General features: G+C 46.0%; 5 protein-coding genes and 1 non-coding gene across 6 annotated transcripts in view; 3 read left to right on the plus strand and 3 right to left on the minus strand.

Moving 5' to 3' along the window:
• LOC135367593 (GPI ethanolamine phosphate transferase 2-like) overlaps nucleotides 1–1,045 on the plus strand; it is a 3,247-nt gene extending 2,202 nt beyond the window's left edge. Inside the window, 1 exon segment of the mRNA XM_064600882.1 lies at nucleotides 3–1,045. Coding sequence (XP_064456952.1) covers nucleotides 3–850 — 848 coding nt within the window. The 3' untranslated portion in view covers nucleotides 851–1,045.
• Nucleotides 1,046–1,452: 407 nt separating this feature from the next.
• On the minus strand, nucleotides 1,453–7,925 carry LOC135367171 (ADP-ribosylation factor-like protein 5B). The gene is made up of 6 exons (XM_064600310.1): nucleotides 7,663–7,925; nucleotides 6,388–6,448; nucleotides 4,638–4,785; nucleotides 4,474–4,557; nucleotides 3,588–3,739; nucleotides 1,453–2,208 (listed from the first exon to the last, which is right to left on the minus strand). The coding sequence occupies exons 1-6, from the start codon at nucleotides 7,706–7,708 to the stop codon at nucleotides 2,160–2,162; spliced, it is 540 nt and encodes a 179-aa protein (XP_064456380.1). The 5' UTR covers nucleotides 7,709–7,925; the 3' UTR covers nucleotides 1,453–2,159.
• Nucleotides 7,926–7,972: 47 nt separating this feature from the next.
• LOC135367172 (uncharacterized) lies at nucleotides 7,973–9,386 on the plus strand. Its single transcript, XM_064600311.1, has 3 exons — nucleotides 7,973–8,197; nucleotides 8,535–8,663; nucleotides 9,157–9,386. Exons 1-3 carry the CDS (start codon nucleotides 8,154–8,156, stop codon nucleotides 9,266–9,268), a joined length of 285 nt encoding a protein of 94 aa, XP_064456381.1. The 5' UTR covers nucleotides 7,973–8,153; the 3' UTR covers nucleotides 9,269–9,386.
• LOC135367594 (phosphatidylinositol N-acetylglucosaminyltransferase subunit P-like) lies at nucleotides 9,274–9,660 on the plus strand. The gene has a single exon (XM_064600883.1). The coding sequence runs from the start codon at nucleotides 9,274–9,276 to the stop codon at nucleotides 9,658–9,660; it is 387 nt and encodes a 128-aa protein (XP_064456953.1).
• Nucleotides 9,661–9,999: 339 nt separating this feature from the next.
• On the minus strand, nucleotides 10,000–12,258 carry LOC135367170 (dickkopf-related protein 3-like). The gene is made up of 4 exons (XM_064600309.1): nucleotides 12,073–12,258; nucleotides 11,623–11,797; nucleotides 11,325–11,526; nucleotides 10,000–10,201 (listed from the first exon to the last, which is right to left on the minus strand). Exons 1-4 carry the CDS (start codon nucleotides 12,223–12,225, stop codon nucleotides 10,141–10,143), a joined length of 591 nt encoding a protein of 196 aa, XP_064456379.1. The 5' UTR covers nucleotides 12,226–12,258; the 3' UTR covers nucleotides 10,000–10,140.
• A 2,330-nt stretch (nucleotides 12,259–14,588) lies between these two features.
• Trnat-ggu (transfer RNA threonine (anticodon GGU)) lies at nucleotides 14,589–14,665 on the minus strand. The gene has a single exon. It is a non-coding gene; the product is annotated as a tRNA-Thr (tRNA).
• Between the last annotated feature and the right edge of the window lie 3,392 nt (nucleotides 14,666–18,057).

Genomic DNA, 18,057 nt, shown 5'->3' on the forward strand with positions numbered 1-18,057 from the left:
ACATCTTCCAGACACCGCGGACTGGCTTGCCGACGAGGCTCACAAGCCGGTGCTCGCCGTTCTGATGTTGGCGGGTGTCGTCTCAGTCATCTTGTCGTCGCTCCGCCGCGAAAGACCACTCTACACTTTTTTCTTTTATCTCGCTCTTTTGGATATCTGCTTTTACAAGCTGAAGTTTCTCTTCTACGAAGACTCGTCCGGCGTAGAAAACCTGTATTGGTACGTTACGCTGTTGCTGTCGGTCGGACTCTTCCACCGCCTTCAATACGGTCTCAGGAACGAGCTAGTCAACGCGGTCGCGGACTCTTGGAGCCTGCTGTCGTTCATCCTGCATCCGCCGCAGAACACACCCATGTTTGCGCTCGTCATACTCTTGGAGAAATCGCTGAACAACTTCCTCTCGGGCGTTCAGATAACGGTACCTATGCAAGCGGCGATTTACTTTTGGTTTGGCATGAGCAGCCATTTTTACCAGGGCAACTCGAACAGCCTCTCTACGGTCAGCGTTGCCGCGGGTTACACCGGGGTCAGCAACTACAGCCCGGTCGTAGTGGGCTCGCTCATGTTTTGTCATACGTACAGTGGGATGGTGTACTGGCTGCTCATGCTGTGGAGACGCTTCGCGGAACAGACAAGGGGGATGCAGTCATCTTCCCGAGCAAAGTTAGCCGTGTGCAGCTTGCTCATCTCGCTGAAGTTTTTCACAACGGTGTGGTATTTGGTTCTGATGGTCGTACAGCGCCATCACATATTCGTGCAGTCGGTCTTCAGTCCGAAGCTGGTCTACGAGAGCGCTCACTCAGTTACAATTTTACTCGTGACTATCATATCTGTGGTTACTTTGTTGTGAGAGAGAGAGAGAGAGATCCAGAGAATATCGGGTTATATATACACATTGACAGACGCAGTAGACATAGAGCCCATGAAACTGCCAGCTGCATGGCATTTACTATGCACGACACTAGATATTTAAATAATGCACTTGTTAAGAGGCAAAGGTTGTTGTTTAAACCTTGTTGATCTAATAAAAAAAAAGTGAACTTTACAACTGTGCATGTATGGTTAAAGTCACTATAGAGGTAGAGACTTGTGAATAGAATTTGCATCATATACGTTCCAGTTTCAAAACTCTTGAAAAAAAACAGTCATGCTCCACAACAGGCAAGTACCCTACAGAAACGATTACTAAGCAGGGAAGCTTTTTTTTTTTTTTGCTTCCCTTTTCCTCTTACAGAGATTGCTTCTCTCGGTGCAAGATAAGAAGTCTCACTGACTCACTCTTCGTGTCGTAGCGGAACTAGACGAAGAAGGAATTTTCGTTACACGCGATAACTCTACAGATGATTTCTGCAGAGAATACTCGGCGATATTTGATGAGGCACAACCGTACCAGTGACCTCAACAAACTTGAGTCACAACGATGGCTTTGTAACTTGGACACAAAAGCGTACCTTCGAACGTGGAACTAATTTATTTTCTTTGTTTTCGTGATTGGAGAAACAATGGTAAATTGTCACCGACGGTGGCACTGCATATGCACTTGCTTGTCATCCTTAGAGAGCAAATTTTGTGAGGGGTTCGTACATATTGCAAAAAAAGAAGCTTTAAAATCTTTCGTTATGCGTCGACATAACGGAAACCTAGAGCGTTAAAGATGTGCTGTGATGAGTATATGTTACACTGAATTGTGAAGAACCTTAAGCTACGCACTGCAACAATGTTTTTCGATCAAGCGCTGTTGGTTTAGAGACAGAATTTCGCGCTCGAATGTCGGTCGGAAGCACTACAAAAGACAGGAAACGCCGACGTTGTCGGAATCTCGTTCGCTCATAATTTCGCGTCTTAGGTGAAGAAATTGCAGAAGACGTTAAAAAAAAGTGTGATCACCAATATTTACACCTGCGCACGTGATCACGCTATGTACACTGGTTTGGTTCCGTAGCGGGCAAACTCGACAGCGAACTGATCTTGGAGAGAGACGTTAAAACTGCACAGTCCGCCTTCCGCTTCCTTGACGGCCGTAGTGGTGGGCGGTCCGAGTGGTCACCCTGTGACTTTTAAGATGGTGAGCAAGGCGTTCCAAGCAACTGCATTGCTGACTTTCAGGCAAGGCCTTAGTATCACAGCACAGTCCGACAGTTTGGGGTCAAAGCTTTTTATCACTTGCTCTTCAGCTGCGCATATACCCATTCTAGGCCCTGGTACAAACTGAAAGGGAAAAAGGGAAAACCTGTAGCAAGGACTCGTCTGTTCACGAGAAATGCTGTGGCACAGAACCATGTCAGCGCTGTAACCGCCATGGTAACATACGCCGTATAAGACCCGTATTATACGGGTCTTATATTAACTTCTGTCCGACAGGCTACAAATGAGACATTTCCAAGTTGAAGCTGAGATGCAAGAGCCAAAATCTTGGAAACCCATAATAATAATACGGTGGAGACCACTTATAACGTAACCGCTTACAGTGTGGGACCGCTTATAGTGTGGCTTTTTCCTACACCCGATATTCTTCCCGTAGAGCATAATTAGAGCCTGAAGGTTTAGGGTTTAACCAGATTCTTCCCCGAATTTGCACCCAGAATTGAAGGTCGCCTCTTTAGAGTGAAACCCGATATTCACCTGGCAAATTGCCCTCGCTGAGATTTCTGTAGGAACGCACACTTACTTGTTTGGCAACAAATACAGTTACATCACTGTTTCTACCAAACCAGTACAGTTAGTTTGAGTAACTGGGCCAGACTTCCTCCAAATTTAGCATACTGGAAGTTTTTCACCCGAATTGCATGAATTTAGAGCAAATGATCATGCAAGCCGCCCGGGACCGTGAGGTGTACGTGCAGGAAAGACTCGGATGACGATCAGGACTTTACAGCACCAGAGGTGTCCACCAAAAGGGCGACAGAGTGTATGCACAAACTGAGGGACTTCTGTACCCAGAATGGACTGAGCGACGAGGCTTTCAGTTGCCTCGTCGTTGTTAAGGACACTACTGTGCAAGACACGGTCGGGGAACTACGCCAGACTAAAATCGCTGCGTTTTTCCAAGCTCGCCGACAATGTTGAATAAACCGTTTTCCCTGCAATGAATCGCCACAATGTTCAGTCCGGTTCACAGCATGGTATAACAGAAAGGTGGGTGCTCAATCTCGGGGCATGTACTGGCCTAAAAATGTGATATTTGGTTATAGTGCAGTACCGCTTATACAGTGTGGATTTTCGGCAGTCCCATGAGATACGTTATAAGCAGTCTCCACTGTAACACAAAGAGATGTTTTGGAAACTATTCCATGTTGAAACAGACAGTTGGAATTCGCATGTTGTGTTATGATCTCCCCCTACAAAGAGACATCTGCATATTTCACATATTTCATCCGCTCGCACAAACTGACATGAATCATGTGGGTAGGCATCTATTAGAGAAGCTGTAACACGCAATAAACACTTTTATCCTGTTCACGTTACACCGCACAGCTAGTAATGATACGAGAAATATACTTAAATTATAGATGCTTAGAATCGTTACCGGGGGTCCAGATATGTAAATCCTCCTCGAACCTCCGTTAAGTTGTAGCAATAGGACATACCCTTCACCAGTAAGTGCACAGCATGCTTGTATGTGCCACCTATTCTTCTTTATAGAGGTGAGACTTAGCTGCTCCGAAATCTCCGTCGGGGACATGCATCCTTTTAGATCCTGCTTGTTGGCGAAAATGAGTACAGCAGCCTTTGTCAGGTCCTGTAGAGGAGCAAAAAGTCAGCAAGACCACGTGAAGACGGGCGAAACTGCGAGGGCAGAGTGAGAGACTTCTTGTCTCCTGATTTATGTGGAACATTCAAGGAGACTGAAGAAGATATGGAAGATCCGATTTTTATATCCATTCATACGGATAGTTTCATGGTGGGATTGATATTTAACCACCCGATTCAAATTAGATCAACAATGAATGTTTGAAAACGCAAAGAACACCTAAATGTTTTGTATTCAAATATGTACTGTTGTATTTCCTAAATACTGGAGGCAGAACTAGAACAAATCTTGGAAGGTGTTAGCTGGAAATGTGTTAGTAACAATAACCAATCCAAAAACTTCTTAGATCATAAGCACCCCCTTAGTGAGGGGAACATAAAATAACTGACTTTTTTCCCAAAATTACAAAGTGCAAACTATAGGCTCATTCGGCTGCCCAGCTCACTGTCTCCAGAGTCACCTGTGGTAGCAAGGATAAGTTATTTCCCAGTTTCCTGCAGCTATTTTGCCAGACATTGCACACAAACAAGAGATAGGTTGAGCACAAGACAAAATGCACGCACGGGCACTCGTGAAATCGCCAACACTGTCTTCCATACTTGTAGAACGTGCCAGAAAACATTCCTCCGCCCGCCACCAGGGGGGGGGAGAAAGCCGGCGCCACTGTCGCCGAGCCAAACTCTAGCCGAACGTCCCTATAAAATGACTGTGCCGCTTCTCACCTCATGGGAAAGCATCTTCCAGAGCTCTTCCTTGGTCAAAGGGAGCTTTTCTCTGTCCATGCTGTCCACCACCACTATAAGGAACTGCACAGACAACGTTTCCCCATGTTACAACACCCCGAACTGCAGCAAAAGAATATAGTGAAGAAGAAGAAGAAGAATACCTCTGTGTTACTATAGTAGGTGTTCCATGTGGCCCGCAGCTTTTCTTGTCCTCCGAGGTCCCACATGATGAAGTGCACATTTTTCCAGACCACCTCTTCCACGTTGCTGCCGATCGTGGGTGACGTGTGCACCACCTCGTTCATAAGGCTGCCACGAAAGGAGTGCAATTTTTAAGCAGTGTTCCACTGTATCCCACCCCCTTTGTACTGATTTATCTTGGAGGAATTGTCCCTATTCCCTTTTCTGGGGAATCTCGAAATGTTCCCCAATCTCGGGGTTTCGAGTATGAAGGTTCGTCACCAGCAGCTCACCGGCTTCTTTGCCATTTTAACTATATGGTGCTTTTTGCAACTTTTCCCGTTTCGTTAGATCCGTCTCTTCGGTGGATGGGACTGTAATAGCGACAACACTCCCCCGCCCCGCCCCGATCTCGGTGCCCTATGTTTTGTTCTGCGCAGCATTTCGGTACGTTCTATAACATGGACGAAATAATCACAGAAAGTCCATGAAGAAAGGGTGCAAGTACAAAGTTCTGTTCAAGATGCAACTGCATGCCTTGCAGGTAGAACCCCCCCCCCCCTTTTTTTTTTCTTCTTTAAATACTGTATTTACCAGGGTCAAAAAATGTTGCCTGTAGGCATCCTAGCGTATATTTATACAGAAACTAACGGGCGAAAACAGGAAAAGTCTAGCACTCGCAAGTGAATAAAGATAAGTATTTAAAGAGTTTGAAACATTTAAATAATTTATTTTACTAAACATTTAAATGTTTCAATCTCTTTAAATACTTATCTTGTATCTTTGTACGAACAATTTTTCAGAAAATACCGTCGTAAATTGTAAGGAAATGTGTGGAAGAACAACACTAAAAACGACAAACATCTTTCTCCGCAGCTTTCGTGTGTTACTGGCTGAAGGTCACACTACTGATGCTGCCCAGAATACAATGCGAGCTGAAAACTCTGCACGCTAAGCATGACAGCCCAAGTCAGACCAGCATGCACAGGAAGGGTCCTACAGCTTTTTTTTTCTCTCTCTCTCTCTTAAAATACTTCTTCCCATTTTAATTGCCCACAAAGATAATTATTTGCACGAAAGGAGCCTTTTAAAAACGACTCTGATAATACGATCGAAAAATGTTGTCAAAGGCACTACGAGGAGACGCGGCAAAATAAAAACGATTGCGGCTAAACCATAACAACACATGGCAGATGACTCTTATAAAAACAAGTGCGTAAAACTTTACGCGTAACTTCGCGCTTAAGTCGCCATTCATCACTGTCAATCGTAAAACAAAGTTGAACTTCTTTTTAGCGTCTCTACAGCTGCGGTCACAAAACTGAGCTCAGTTTTTACGCGGTGACTAGTCTGGGGACAGGCGGCAAAAACGCAAATTTTGCTGCAGACAGCAGAATCCCATTTAATCTATATCACACTGAAGAGGCAAAAAACATCTTCGAGCAGTCAACCACATTGAGATTGTGCAAGCTGAAGTACTTGGATCCTCGTTAAAGGCCTTATCAGCCCGACGGGACATGTAGCAAGCATTACGCAACTGATTATATTCTCCCTGCATCGCTGTTATCTGTGCCATTGTTATGTTCACCCGGGACCACTATTGATACACAAATGGAATTTTATTTCAAATGAATGATAACTTTGCAATGTATCTCCCTTGTCTCTCTGTGCAGTATATGTACTTCTAAATATCCGGCACTGGAAGATGCACAAATAGTGGACACCACTTACAACTGGTAGAGTATCGTTGTCTTCCCTGCATTACTTAGACCAACAATGACAACTTTGTGTTCTGAAAAGGAAACATCTTTATTTATTTATTTATTTTACCCCAAGGGCCCTTACGGGCATTACATGGGGGGTTGGAAAAACAGTTAGTTACAGTACACAGATCTTTAATCAAGGTACAGGTTGGGACAAAAGTTTACGGAACAAGCGAGCGGCGTACTTTTTCTTCGGTGCGACACCCTAGCGGCAGCAGGAAGCGGGTGAGTTCACTGTTTCGGAGGGGTGGAAGGGTACGCTGTTAGCGACACACAGCGGTAGCTTCCACTTCCCAAACACAACCAGGCGATACCGGAACTACCGCTGTGTCTCTGGCATCGCACGCTTGCACCCCTCCGAAGCAATGAACTCACCCGCTTCCGCCAGCCGCTAGGGTGTCGTACCGACGAAAAAATACGCCGCTCGCGTGTTCCGTAAACTTTTGTCCCAACCTGTACTACACATACAGTGCCACCTGTTGCTCACCAGCAGCACATGCTGGAATCATGACACTATTGTTGCGATATTCATCTTTTCCAACAAGTTTACAGTGGAATGTTCAGCGAAAACAGCTGCTGCTTCCTGCAGGGCGGCGTAATACGCGTTCTAATATGCCATTCATTCCATCGCATTGTAGTTCCAAGGAGCTGTCCAATGCCAGAAAAGCCTGTTTGGCGATAGGACGGCTCGGAATGCGTTTTGCAAAAGCCTTGGGAGTTGAGACATCGTTGAATGAATCTCTGTCTCCTTCAAACACGCCTGCTGAGCTGTGAGCATCTGATGCAGACGCAAAGCGATCATTATGCAAAAAGATTTAAGCTGCGTGTCTCGGACGCTTGGCGTCACAGCTGACCAGAAATCTAGGGCACCGGAAACGAACAAGGTTAAGATGTGGGTCAGAAAATGTCGCCTTTCTTGAAGGATGCTATCGACGACAATGTGCGTACTGTTCCCAAGTACCCAATTAGCATCTCTCAAAATTAGACGTAGGCTTAGGTTCAAGTATCAAGGGGATCAAGCCTCAAATCCCGATTTTCTTCACACGGGCCACAGACCAGCCAACGCGGCCAACGATCCCTATGGTTAACAATGGTGTTATTCGCACAAGGCGCACACAAAGAAAAGTCGTATGCCAGCTTTTAAAGCCTAAAGGCCACAGGATACAGCAGCTTTGAACAGCTGCGTTCAGTACTTGGACACAACAGATATAAAGACGCTGAATAAACAGAGTGTGCACATTACCTTCGTTAGTGAACAAGCTCCATAGTTTCGCGAACAGTATTCCCATTGTGAAAAGTGGCAATTTGTATATACACACGAAGAAATGTAATAAATTATGGTTCGGTACACATCCGTTCACCCTTCGGGGCACATCGGAGAACTGTCTGCTGTAATAGATTTGATACTGGTTCGTAGCTAGATTGCTGGATCAGATAAACGCAATCCCACGAACAACACGCACATCCGTCCATTCCCCTTGGGCGGACATCGGAGCGTCATCGTCGATTGTGTCTCCCTCTATCTACGTCATCTGCGCGTGCGTCACGTACGGTGTTGATATTTTCTAGTTTATTACCCTTATTGGGGTAGTTTAATTCTGTGTGTTTAGTTGCCAGAAGACAAATTTACATCATTTGCAGTTTTGCACCATTTCTGCAATCTGCTTCAGCGTTTCATTTGTCTCAGAAAAATAGTATGCAGGGCGATTTTGTTTGTTTCGTAACAAACTGTACATGGATCTATCAACAGGAAGTGCGAGTGTGGAGCCTCTGTCAGCGTATCCTTGGTTTTCAGGATCTAGTTTGGAAAGATCGGGTGTGGGACTGTGTGTGGTGTAGAATATCAAGGAGATGTTGCAAGCACTAGTGCTTGACTGGATATGCGTATGGGCCACTGTGAGCTTTGATGGTCATTTACCACGTGCTTTGTGGTCACCAAAGTTAATCCAAAAAGTCAACAGGGCTGTCCTTTATTGTGGTATTCGCTGACGAAAAACAGACTAGGTTGCTTTTGTGTGTTAACTACATCAGAGAAGTAGAAATTGTAACAGAAAGACAGCGTATGTTTCACGCATCCACGAATTAACTTCGTTTCACCCTCAACTCCTTCAACAGATGCATGAAAATACCTTTCTCCTCAGAACATCACGCTGAGGTAGCGTACAACTCCCTTCGTATTGATCCAGAACCCAAGAGAGCACTCTGTTCCAAAAAGCTGTCGCTTCATGGAAATATACTGCAGGTGTAAGTTGAAATAAATGCCACATACGTTTCACAACAAAGTATGAGGCATGCGAACTTTGGTAACATATGGCCTGTAGTTCTCTCTCTCATCCGACCTTCCTTACACACATGTTACATGCAATGCTTTTTCTGTGTCATTACAACTAGTTTTGTTTCACCTAAGATGTAGATGAAAAATATGTTTCACCACTGAGGTCTTCAATAAGGGCAGCAAAAAGAAAAAAATTGTAGGCAGAGTGCTACTCAAGCATCTAGATGTCCAGGTTAATGTTATTACACATCTGTCCGTCGTTGCTCTTGTTAGCGTTGTGCAGCAGTTAACAACCACGAATGGCCAGCTGCTTGACAGGTCGTAAATTATCGTGTCTACTCTCAGTGCCACGTATTGTCTACTGTCTGGATTGAATAATGCCTAGCGCGTGTTCAGATCTGGAACACGATGTAGGCCCGCGCCGTAATTACGACCGACCAATCGCCGTCTTTCATTTTTCAGGGACTTTGTCGCTCAGGGACCTAGGCATCTTCGATCGAGCATGAGGTCATTCTCCGAACTCCTGCTACTAGTCATCAAGACCATAGAACGATTTCACCCGAAGCCATTGTGAGAAACATGGCCGTCAAGACACCCGCACCGTCACCGATTAGGGGCATCTACGGATACGTCCTCTACGTGTCCTGCTGGTTGGGGTTCCTCCTGTACGTCATTTGGGCCTACTTGCCCAGCCCGTGGCTCGAAGCTGTTGGCGTAACGTACTTGCCGAACAAGTACTGGGCTATTGCCGTTCCGCTGTACGTCATGACTGCCGTACTGGTGTTCGGCACGTGCCTCTACCCCGGGTATATTATGCTCGCTACAGCACCGCTAGATTCAGAGTCGGTGCTCACGGATAGGCATGCTGTCTACACGTACAGCGGCAAGGTGCCCAAGGACGCCATTATGCCCGTTATGGACCTCGATATTTCGGACGTCTGCAAGACGTTGTACTTGAAAAGATAATGCTGGTTGGAGTATTCTACGAGCCCATACGGGGATCTTTCTCATCGAAACTGATAATGAGTGGAGTATCTACTGTAACTACAGGTTTTCCCGGCGATTTTAATCCAAGTTCCAGCTAAATTAATCCGTGCCCCATAAAGTTTGCATGGCACGTGGATTACTTTCGATGGCGCTTGGATTAAAATTACCGGGAAAACCTGCAGTGCGCATCAGGTGCCTATTAAAATGTAATATTTTTATGTCTATTCAAAGGTGTCTCGATTGATAATTACAGTTTAGAAAGTATGGTGTCATGCATGTGCGCAAGGACAAAAATGCAGTACAGAGACATTTGTTAGATCGGTGTACCACTTCAATATTTATTTTATATACAGGCTCGATCTTCTTATTTACAATATGTACAGCATTATATGTACAATATTTACAAATAGATAAAATAATTGCGTATGTACAATTTAAATAGGATGTAGAAATACATATTTAGTCGTCTGGAGTGGCACATCTCATATGCTCGTAATTGTTCCAAAGTCCAAACTCCTCCCTGTAAATACACAATGGAATCTGTTTTAGACAAACATTCTTCACGCACACATTTTTACATGAATTCTCATCTCGATGTTCTAAACTGCAAATACACTTTGCTACACGATCTGCAGAAATGTACCCACGTTGCTACGGGTCTCCACCAATAGAACTAGATTAACCGCGTTCTATTAACCATACTCCATGCGGAGCAGCAGCTCTCAATTTGAATGACGAAGGGGGTTCACAAAAACGGAGGTTCACAAAAACGAAGGTTAGCAGCGCGCGTCTGCTGTTCCGCTCCTGCAGGCGGAGACGCTAGCCCGTGACGTCAGTCGCACACCGGGCAATCCCGATGCCATCGTGCTATTGACCGGCCGTGGCCATAACTATGGTGGCGATGCCGTTATAAGCGGCATGGGCAGCGTCAGAAAGCCTGGGTCTGATATCGTCTGCGACGATTGAAGTCAGCCCAGGACGCACGATCACTCCCCCCCCCCCATCCGCACCGCCCCTCAAAATCTTTCAACGCCCCTCCAAAATACCGGACAGAAAGGCCAAAAATTCCACAAAATCAGCAGATATGGGCGTCACACCACGCCCACTACGGGACACCACACCGACGCCCAGTGATTTATCCAGACCCCCCTAACACCCCCCTCCCCAAATGTTCAGTGACACCTCCCTAATTTTTTCACCTCTGTACCCCCTACAGGAGGTTCCCTTGCGATTTCAGCTTTAGACACACGTCGGTATTGATATGTTAAGCTTTAATGACGTAACTATAATAATAATCCCCCCCCCCAAAAAAAAATCCAACACCCCTCCGTGCTTGGGATATTCTGGCTAAACCACTGCCAACGCCCCCAGAGATAAAAATCCTAGGAATATCGCTGTCTCGAGCAATACTCGTCATGTCCCGGCCATAATTACTAGTTCCCAGCAGTAGCGCAGGAGGTTTGAGCCCCCGAAACCCCCCTCTGGTATCCCCCAGTGACAGCGAACTGATAAAGTCCTCAGATTGGTCTCCTCCCAATTATTGTATTTTCCTCAGATTGAACGAACATTTAAAAAACGATACGCGCGATCCGAGTATACCGTGTCTTTCCAACCTGGTGAGTGGAAAAGTGAAATAGACTCACTCTCGCTTTTTATGGCTTCCGACGTTCTTGCAAACAAGTTTGTCGTTGCATGGGCACTGTTCATTGAGGATGTAATCCAGTCCCCCGGGCGGCACGTAGCACTTATGACCCAGTGGCAAGTTAGGCTTGCAGATGCGTTCACCGTGAGACCGTGCACAGCACATTCCACGTCTGCAGTCGGACGAGCTCTCGCAACGTGCACCTGAGCACAACACAGGAAAGATGTGTTATATAGTTGTCGAGATCATCGGAGTATGGTAACACGTGTCTTCCGCGTTCTTATGCAAAAGACATTTACCTTGATGCCCAGGTGGCGGACTCCTCTGGCACTTGCCGAACATGCAAACTAGGCGATCCATGCAGTGTCTGTCTTCCCTGCACTGCTCTGATTCCCGCCGTTGGGTGTCGCAGTAACCGTAATGAGTGTCGCAAAACATAACTTGTCCACAGTGGTCGTCTGAGGAACATCGTATCTGAAAGTGAAGAACACTAGTGAGCAAGTAAATGCCGCGACACACATTCTTCTGTCAGGGATTCTGCAGTGTAATGCAGGACACATATGGAACTGCATTCATGCATGATGGATGACACTGTGGGATAACAGAGAAAGAGACAGTTTTGTGACGACGGGACGGGATATGCTGAAAATTATTGTGTCCTTATTTGACAATTACGACATACATGCATAGGAGCATATAAGTCTCGAGTCAACACTTGTGTCACTTCAGCGTATAACAGATGCACCTACCAGGACCCTGTTGTTCGTGATGTTCAGGCGTTCTTCATCCGGGTTGATGGGCAACGGGTTGCTGAGCACGTAACTCCAGATGGCAGAATGAACTTTCGACACCGCACATGTTAAAAACAAGGTCGACAGAGCGAACTTATGCGCTGGAGACATGGTCGGCTTTCTTGTGGACGGATGCTGCAAGAGCTGAAGAAAGGTGATATCTGCAGACTTATATATGGGAGGGTACGCCCACTTTGAGGGCGAGAGGTTCAACCACCTGCCCCCCAAAAAAAATATGCACCGGGGTGGGGCGCACGTATATCCGCGAGTTTATTTCGTAAGATGACAGGAGACGTGTTATGGGGGACGCTTCAGTTGATACAATCAACGCGCGTGGAAAGGGGCGAAGGAACAAAAGGATGTGTACAAGAGCGTGAAGGACTTTCGCGGATTTAAATGAACACAAAAACACCCCCCTCAAATGGACGCAAAGAGTTTGAGAAGGGGGCAGCCATTGTGGTCCTCTCAGCACGAGGGGCACTTCTCCGGCATTGTTCATACAAGGCCCTCTCTCGAGTCAGTTTGGTTCAAATGGTGGTTCCCACAGGTGGTGAGATTAGCGTACGACGATGTGTTCTCGCAAATTTAAGGAAGGGGGGGGGGGGGTGTCAGGTTGGGATTGGGTGAAGTGCGAGCTGCGAACAACGAGCGTGAAAACTGGGGGCTAATAGCGTATATCTCGCTGAGTGGTAATCTTTTGGATAACTGATCGTCGTTTCCAGCTAATGGTTCTAAAATGGTGCGAATAGAAAAGGATAAATCCAATGATGGAGTGGGGCAGAAGGAAGTATAAGGCAGGCACGCAGGACCAGGTGCTGTTCTACGCCTTGGACTAAATGGAGGTGTCTGCTGTCCTGGACCTGGTGGTGTATACAGCTCTCGCGATTTTATTGGAGAAGGTAGAAAAGAAAAAAAGTGAAACTCATTGGTACGATGCCATATTTACAGACTGGCTTTTTTTTAAAGAGAAAAGGTACGTGAATTTGATAATAAATATAGAGGCATTTTCTTTATTTCTTTCCTGGAGGTGCGGAAAATAAGTGCCGCGTGTGGACTTGGTTTACATCGCTGATTGCATTTGCTGTCCGTAATAGCCTTATTGGTTGTGCTTGATGTGGGTTATTTTGGTGTGTGACTAGGACATGTGAAGTGTTGTTCACGGGTGCGGAATTATGACAGTATTTGTCCTTCCTATATGTTGTTCCAGCCTCAGAACATCAGTTCTCTCATGTTATATGTATGTTACGCTATTTTGGTTTTGCGAGGTTTAGTCAGTTATGTGTTGACTAACTATGATTTAAGTAGCAAGGATGCTTAGCGCAGAAATAGACAAATACGTAAATTTATGAAGAAATGCATAACATAAATGTGTACGCATACACCCTTGCGATGTACAGGTCTGATACGTAGGACTTCTTATCGGGCAATCGCATCATAATCGTTTCTGAAACGCACAGACACACAGGGTTTGGTAAACAACTAGGAAGCAGAAATGAGACGTGGAGATGTTGTATACCTATAAAAAAGTGGAGGAGAAGGAGCGAAGTATATGACCGGGGATTATCACCTCCCTCCCCAAACACAGACGCACGTGCCAGGCGCTCTCAAGGGATTAACTACTCTTTCTTTACTCTTTCTCACCCATTCACGTGAGGCAGTTGTCAAAAACTGAGCACTGGTCATTTTGCTCTGTTTGGATGTGACGGGCAAAATGGCATCGGGACAAATACGCCCTATTGTCCCTTCGAGATGGCACTATGTGATTTCTCGGTGAAGAATTCTGGGGAGCAAAGTTTGTCGTTTATTTCCACGTGTAAGTGTGGCGCAAATATTTGAGAGCTCTAGCTGCATGGTACCACGCCATCAACGTTTGCACAGCTTATGGGTTAGACTGAGTGACTCTCCGTGTTTGCGATTTTATCTTGCGTGATTGGAGTCTAGGAAGAATTGCGTATATACTTGGAAGAAGAGGCAAAAGATTAGGTTTAGTGCTCCACGGCTGTTAAGTTTCCGTTCGTCACCGGATCAGAGGTGACAGTGAAAAGTGTCACGTGTACCATACACGTGACGTCATATGCGCAGAGACGTCATTTGAAGACGCGCGGCAAGCATTCAAAGCGTAAAACTCACATAAGAACATTCTGATAAAGTTGCGTTGTATTCTCGAACACAGTCGATCCAGATGAGTTGGTAGCGTACCGTATGAAGCTTCATCATATACACTTGTATATAAGGGACAACGGTCAGTCAACGGTCAATCGTTCTCTCTTCCCGGTGCTGTATACGGGTGCTGTATTCGGTTCAGCTTTGGGGAAACTGTTGACTTTTCCCTTTCTGACTTGTCGTCTGCAAAATAAACTCCCCAGTTGTACAAGAGAGAACTGATGTTCTGAGGCTGGAACAACAAGGGACAATCACATACAAGGCCTCAAGTTGCCTAAGAAATTAACGATGAAAGATGGAAGTCACGGAAATGTTAGCCAGCTGTAGGACTCGAACCCACATCTTCTGGATTACCGGTCCAGGGCTCTACCAACTGAGCTAAGCTAACACGCCTTCTGAGGGACTTCTCATGACGCACCCTGGAAGTCCTTGAGAAGGCGTGTTAGTTTAGCTCAATTGGTAGAGCCCTGGACCGATAATCCAGAAGATGTGGGTTCGAGTCCTACAGCTGGCTAACCTTTTCAGTGACTTTCATCTTTCATCCCCAGTTGTGTTTGAGACCTTGTTCGTGTCCGTTTCTCTTGTCATCCCTTGACTCGGGTATCTCGGGCTTTCCGACGCCGTGCAGAATATTGCGGAACCTGCTTCCTCCGAATAAATATCTGTGAGTTGTGGGGATACATGTTGTCCCTGTGCTCTTTGGTTCCTACGTTGCTCACCCGTCGAATTTTTCTCCTTTTGTGTGAATAAACATATACCCTCCCCCCCCCCCCTCCCCGTCGAATTTTATCAGTGTCTGGAGCATACCAGGTCCTATTTATCCACGTTTTATGGGCGTTTCTTATTTATCTGCGGTCAGTGTGTCGCACCATGTCAAACAGCAAATCATTGGTCTGCAGCAAGATAAAGCAGCGGTATCGTGGCTCGCCACCGCAAGACGTCGTGCGTATCACTGGCCACCACTTATGCTTTCGTATTTTCCGAGCAGAACGTATACGGCCAGGAATTTCATGCAACTTTCGTGGAAAGTGCTACAGTAAATAATCTCAACGGAGACCAGGGGCGTAGCCAGAAACTTTTTCCGGAGTGGGACGCGGAGATGGCAAAAAAAAAAAGAAAAAGAAAGAAAACTATCTGCGCTCCCACGAGGCAACATGGTGATCGTCAGCCAGTGGTGATCACATTTCGTGACCTCTTCAATGGATTAACGTAAGCCACTGTGAGAAAGTGGCGCCATATACATGTATACTAAGTTGGCCTACATTGGGGGGGGGGGGAATAAGCCCCCCCCTCGCTACGCCCCTGACGGAGCTGACAACTGGGTGGCGTTGTGCAAGTTAAAGTCACTGGAACGGAGGATGTACCGCAGTGGACCAAGGATGGCAGCACACTGGTAATCGACAAGTACTCCCATCAGCGGACGGGCGCAGGCATAACCCATGATGATGCGGCCGTATTTGGTCCACGGGTGCGGCAGAATTACTTTAGTGTCGTCTTCATCGAGCGCTTTTCCCGACACAGCTGTTTTCTTCTATGCTTTTCCAGTGTATGGATTGTCCGTTGACCGCTTGGACCGGTGCCCTCAGAAGGCAATATAAAACCCTGAAGTTCTGTAGATATAGTTTTTTTTGTTTTATTCTGCGGTAGCGCCGCGAAGCAACTGTGGCTACGAGCGGCGCACAGACGTAGACAGATGGAGAGAGGACAGCGGGAAGGAGTGGGGGACAGGGGTGTAATTGGTACAGTCAAACTCCTTTATAGCGAACACCTTTTTAACGGAAATACCACTACAGCAAATATTTTGCGGTCCCGCTGGAGCCCTATAGGTCCAATAATGGACATCCTTTTTAACGAAAATACCTTTACTGCGATTTTTTTTTTTTTTTTTGCTGCCCCCTGAGTTTCGTTGTAAAGGAGTTTGACTGTATTGAGTTCTGGGCCGACTTCAACGGGAACTGTGCCGACATGCCTAGAAAGTCTGCCGGAGAAACTCAGGAAAAACCTCAGACAGCACAACTGCTGCCGGGATTCTAACCCGCGTTACCTCCAAGGGCAGATATATAGAGTTGAAGAGCCGTCCCCGTTCGAAATGTCGGGACCTCTTGCCTGCGGCTTTTGATTCAATCTATATACCCTCACCGGATCTTCACCACCTCACAATCATCACCACATTTCGATGCTGAATACATTCGTTACTTGGTGTAGTCGCCCTCAGTGACTCAGCAATCAGCTTCGGTTGTTTTTGTTAATCGCAAAAGTACAATTTCTAAGAGCGACACGGCGGAAAACCGTGAAACATGAAGATCTGTGGTAATCTCCGTGCCAGCGACGGTTGGTTGGCTGGTTGGTGGCGTGTTGCTCCGCGGAGTCGCGCGTCCTGGGCCGACTTCACAGAGAACAACAGTTACACAACAGTTACGTTGTAACTGCTTAATTAGTGACATATAGCTTAAGCTGAAATAACAATGGACCCCCTGTATGGGGTCCCAGGGAAAAAATGTTAGGGGGTGTGAGGGGGGTGTAGGGGGTCTGGACAAATTACTGCCCATGGTGATCTGACCTTTTATCGGAGCACCTGTGGCTGTCACTAGCTGACACATTCGACACCGAACAGCACGCGTTCTCTTTTCTCATGTGTTTCCCTGTTTTATTATTTGCGAGTAGAAATTCAGTCTCGCTGCAGATGGCGGGTTATTGCGGGTGTATACCCGCGTCATACGCCGCGGGTTGCGGGTGCGGTGCGCACACCTCCATACTTATCCACTCTGGGAAGTCATTGGCAGACACTATATTACAAACAGCAAAGGCCCTAAGAATGGGCTCTGAGGACATTGGAACATATTGTTTCCTGTCAATAAGGTAGCTCTTGAAAAGTTTCACCGCGTATTCCATATCTTTCGAGTTTCATAATTTATGAGATCGAATGCTAAGGTCGAGACCCACTGTCGAGAGCTTAGAGTCAATATCGAGTTTGATTTTTTCTGCTGTATAGAAGGGGAATGTCTCTCCCGAAAGCCAAATTTGGAATGAGTCAACCAGTTCAGGCTTGTCGAAAATTTCTTTGACCGCAATTTATTCATCTCTCTGTCACCCTGCTTAATATGGTAGTAATCGCAATGAGATTGCAGTATTTTTTTCTCTCTCTCTCTTGCTGCAGCGATCTCCTGTTTCGTGTACCGATGTTATATTTCCGATTTTTAGCTGACTGAGGAATAATATATGGACAAGGAATTTGAAGATTATCTGGGCCAGTGATCCTATAGATGTCGAAGTTGAAGTTTATTTTGAGATGAAGATAATGAACATCCATGTACATCACGAACATTCAAAAAAGAAAAGAAGAAAAGAAAAGAACGACACTGAAACGTAGTAAGTTTATCCTATATACGAGCTTTCGCGCGCGCGTGTGTGTGTGTGTGTGTGTGTGGGGGGGGGGGGGACGCGTCTTCAGGTACAAAGATAGATGGTCTTCTATCTTCACCATGTGTCTTTGTACCCGAAGAAGCGTGGCGAAAGCTCGTATAGAATAAACTTAGAAAGCTGCAGTGTCGTTTTTTTTAGTGTTTGTCAAGCCATCCCAGGCCTTAACTATTTTTTAAAACTTCATCTGCTATCACTATATATATGAGACGACGGACTCAGAGGAATATAATCCCTCGTAACGTCATCCCCATCACTGCGATAGTATTTCACTAAGCTTCGTACCAGCTTTTCGCTTTCCACGCCGAGACTGGGAGGTGACACAGGTTGAAATCCTCTCACCGGCTGTGCTGTCTGAGG

Source organism: Ornithodoros turicata, chromosome 8 (genome assembly GCF_037126465.1).
Source record: "Ornithodoros turicata isolate Travis chromosome 8, ASM3712646v1, whole genome shotgun sequence".
Lineage (NCBI taxonomy): Eukaryota > Metazoa > Arthropoda > Arachnida > Ixodida > Argasidae > Ornithodoros > Ornithodoros turicata.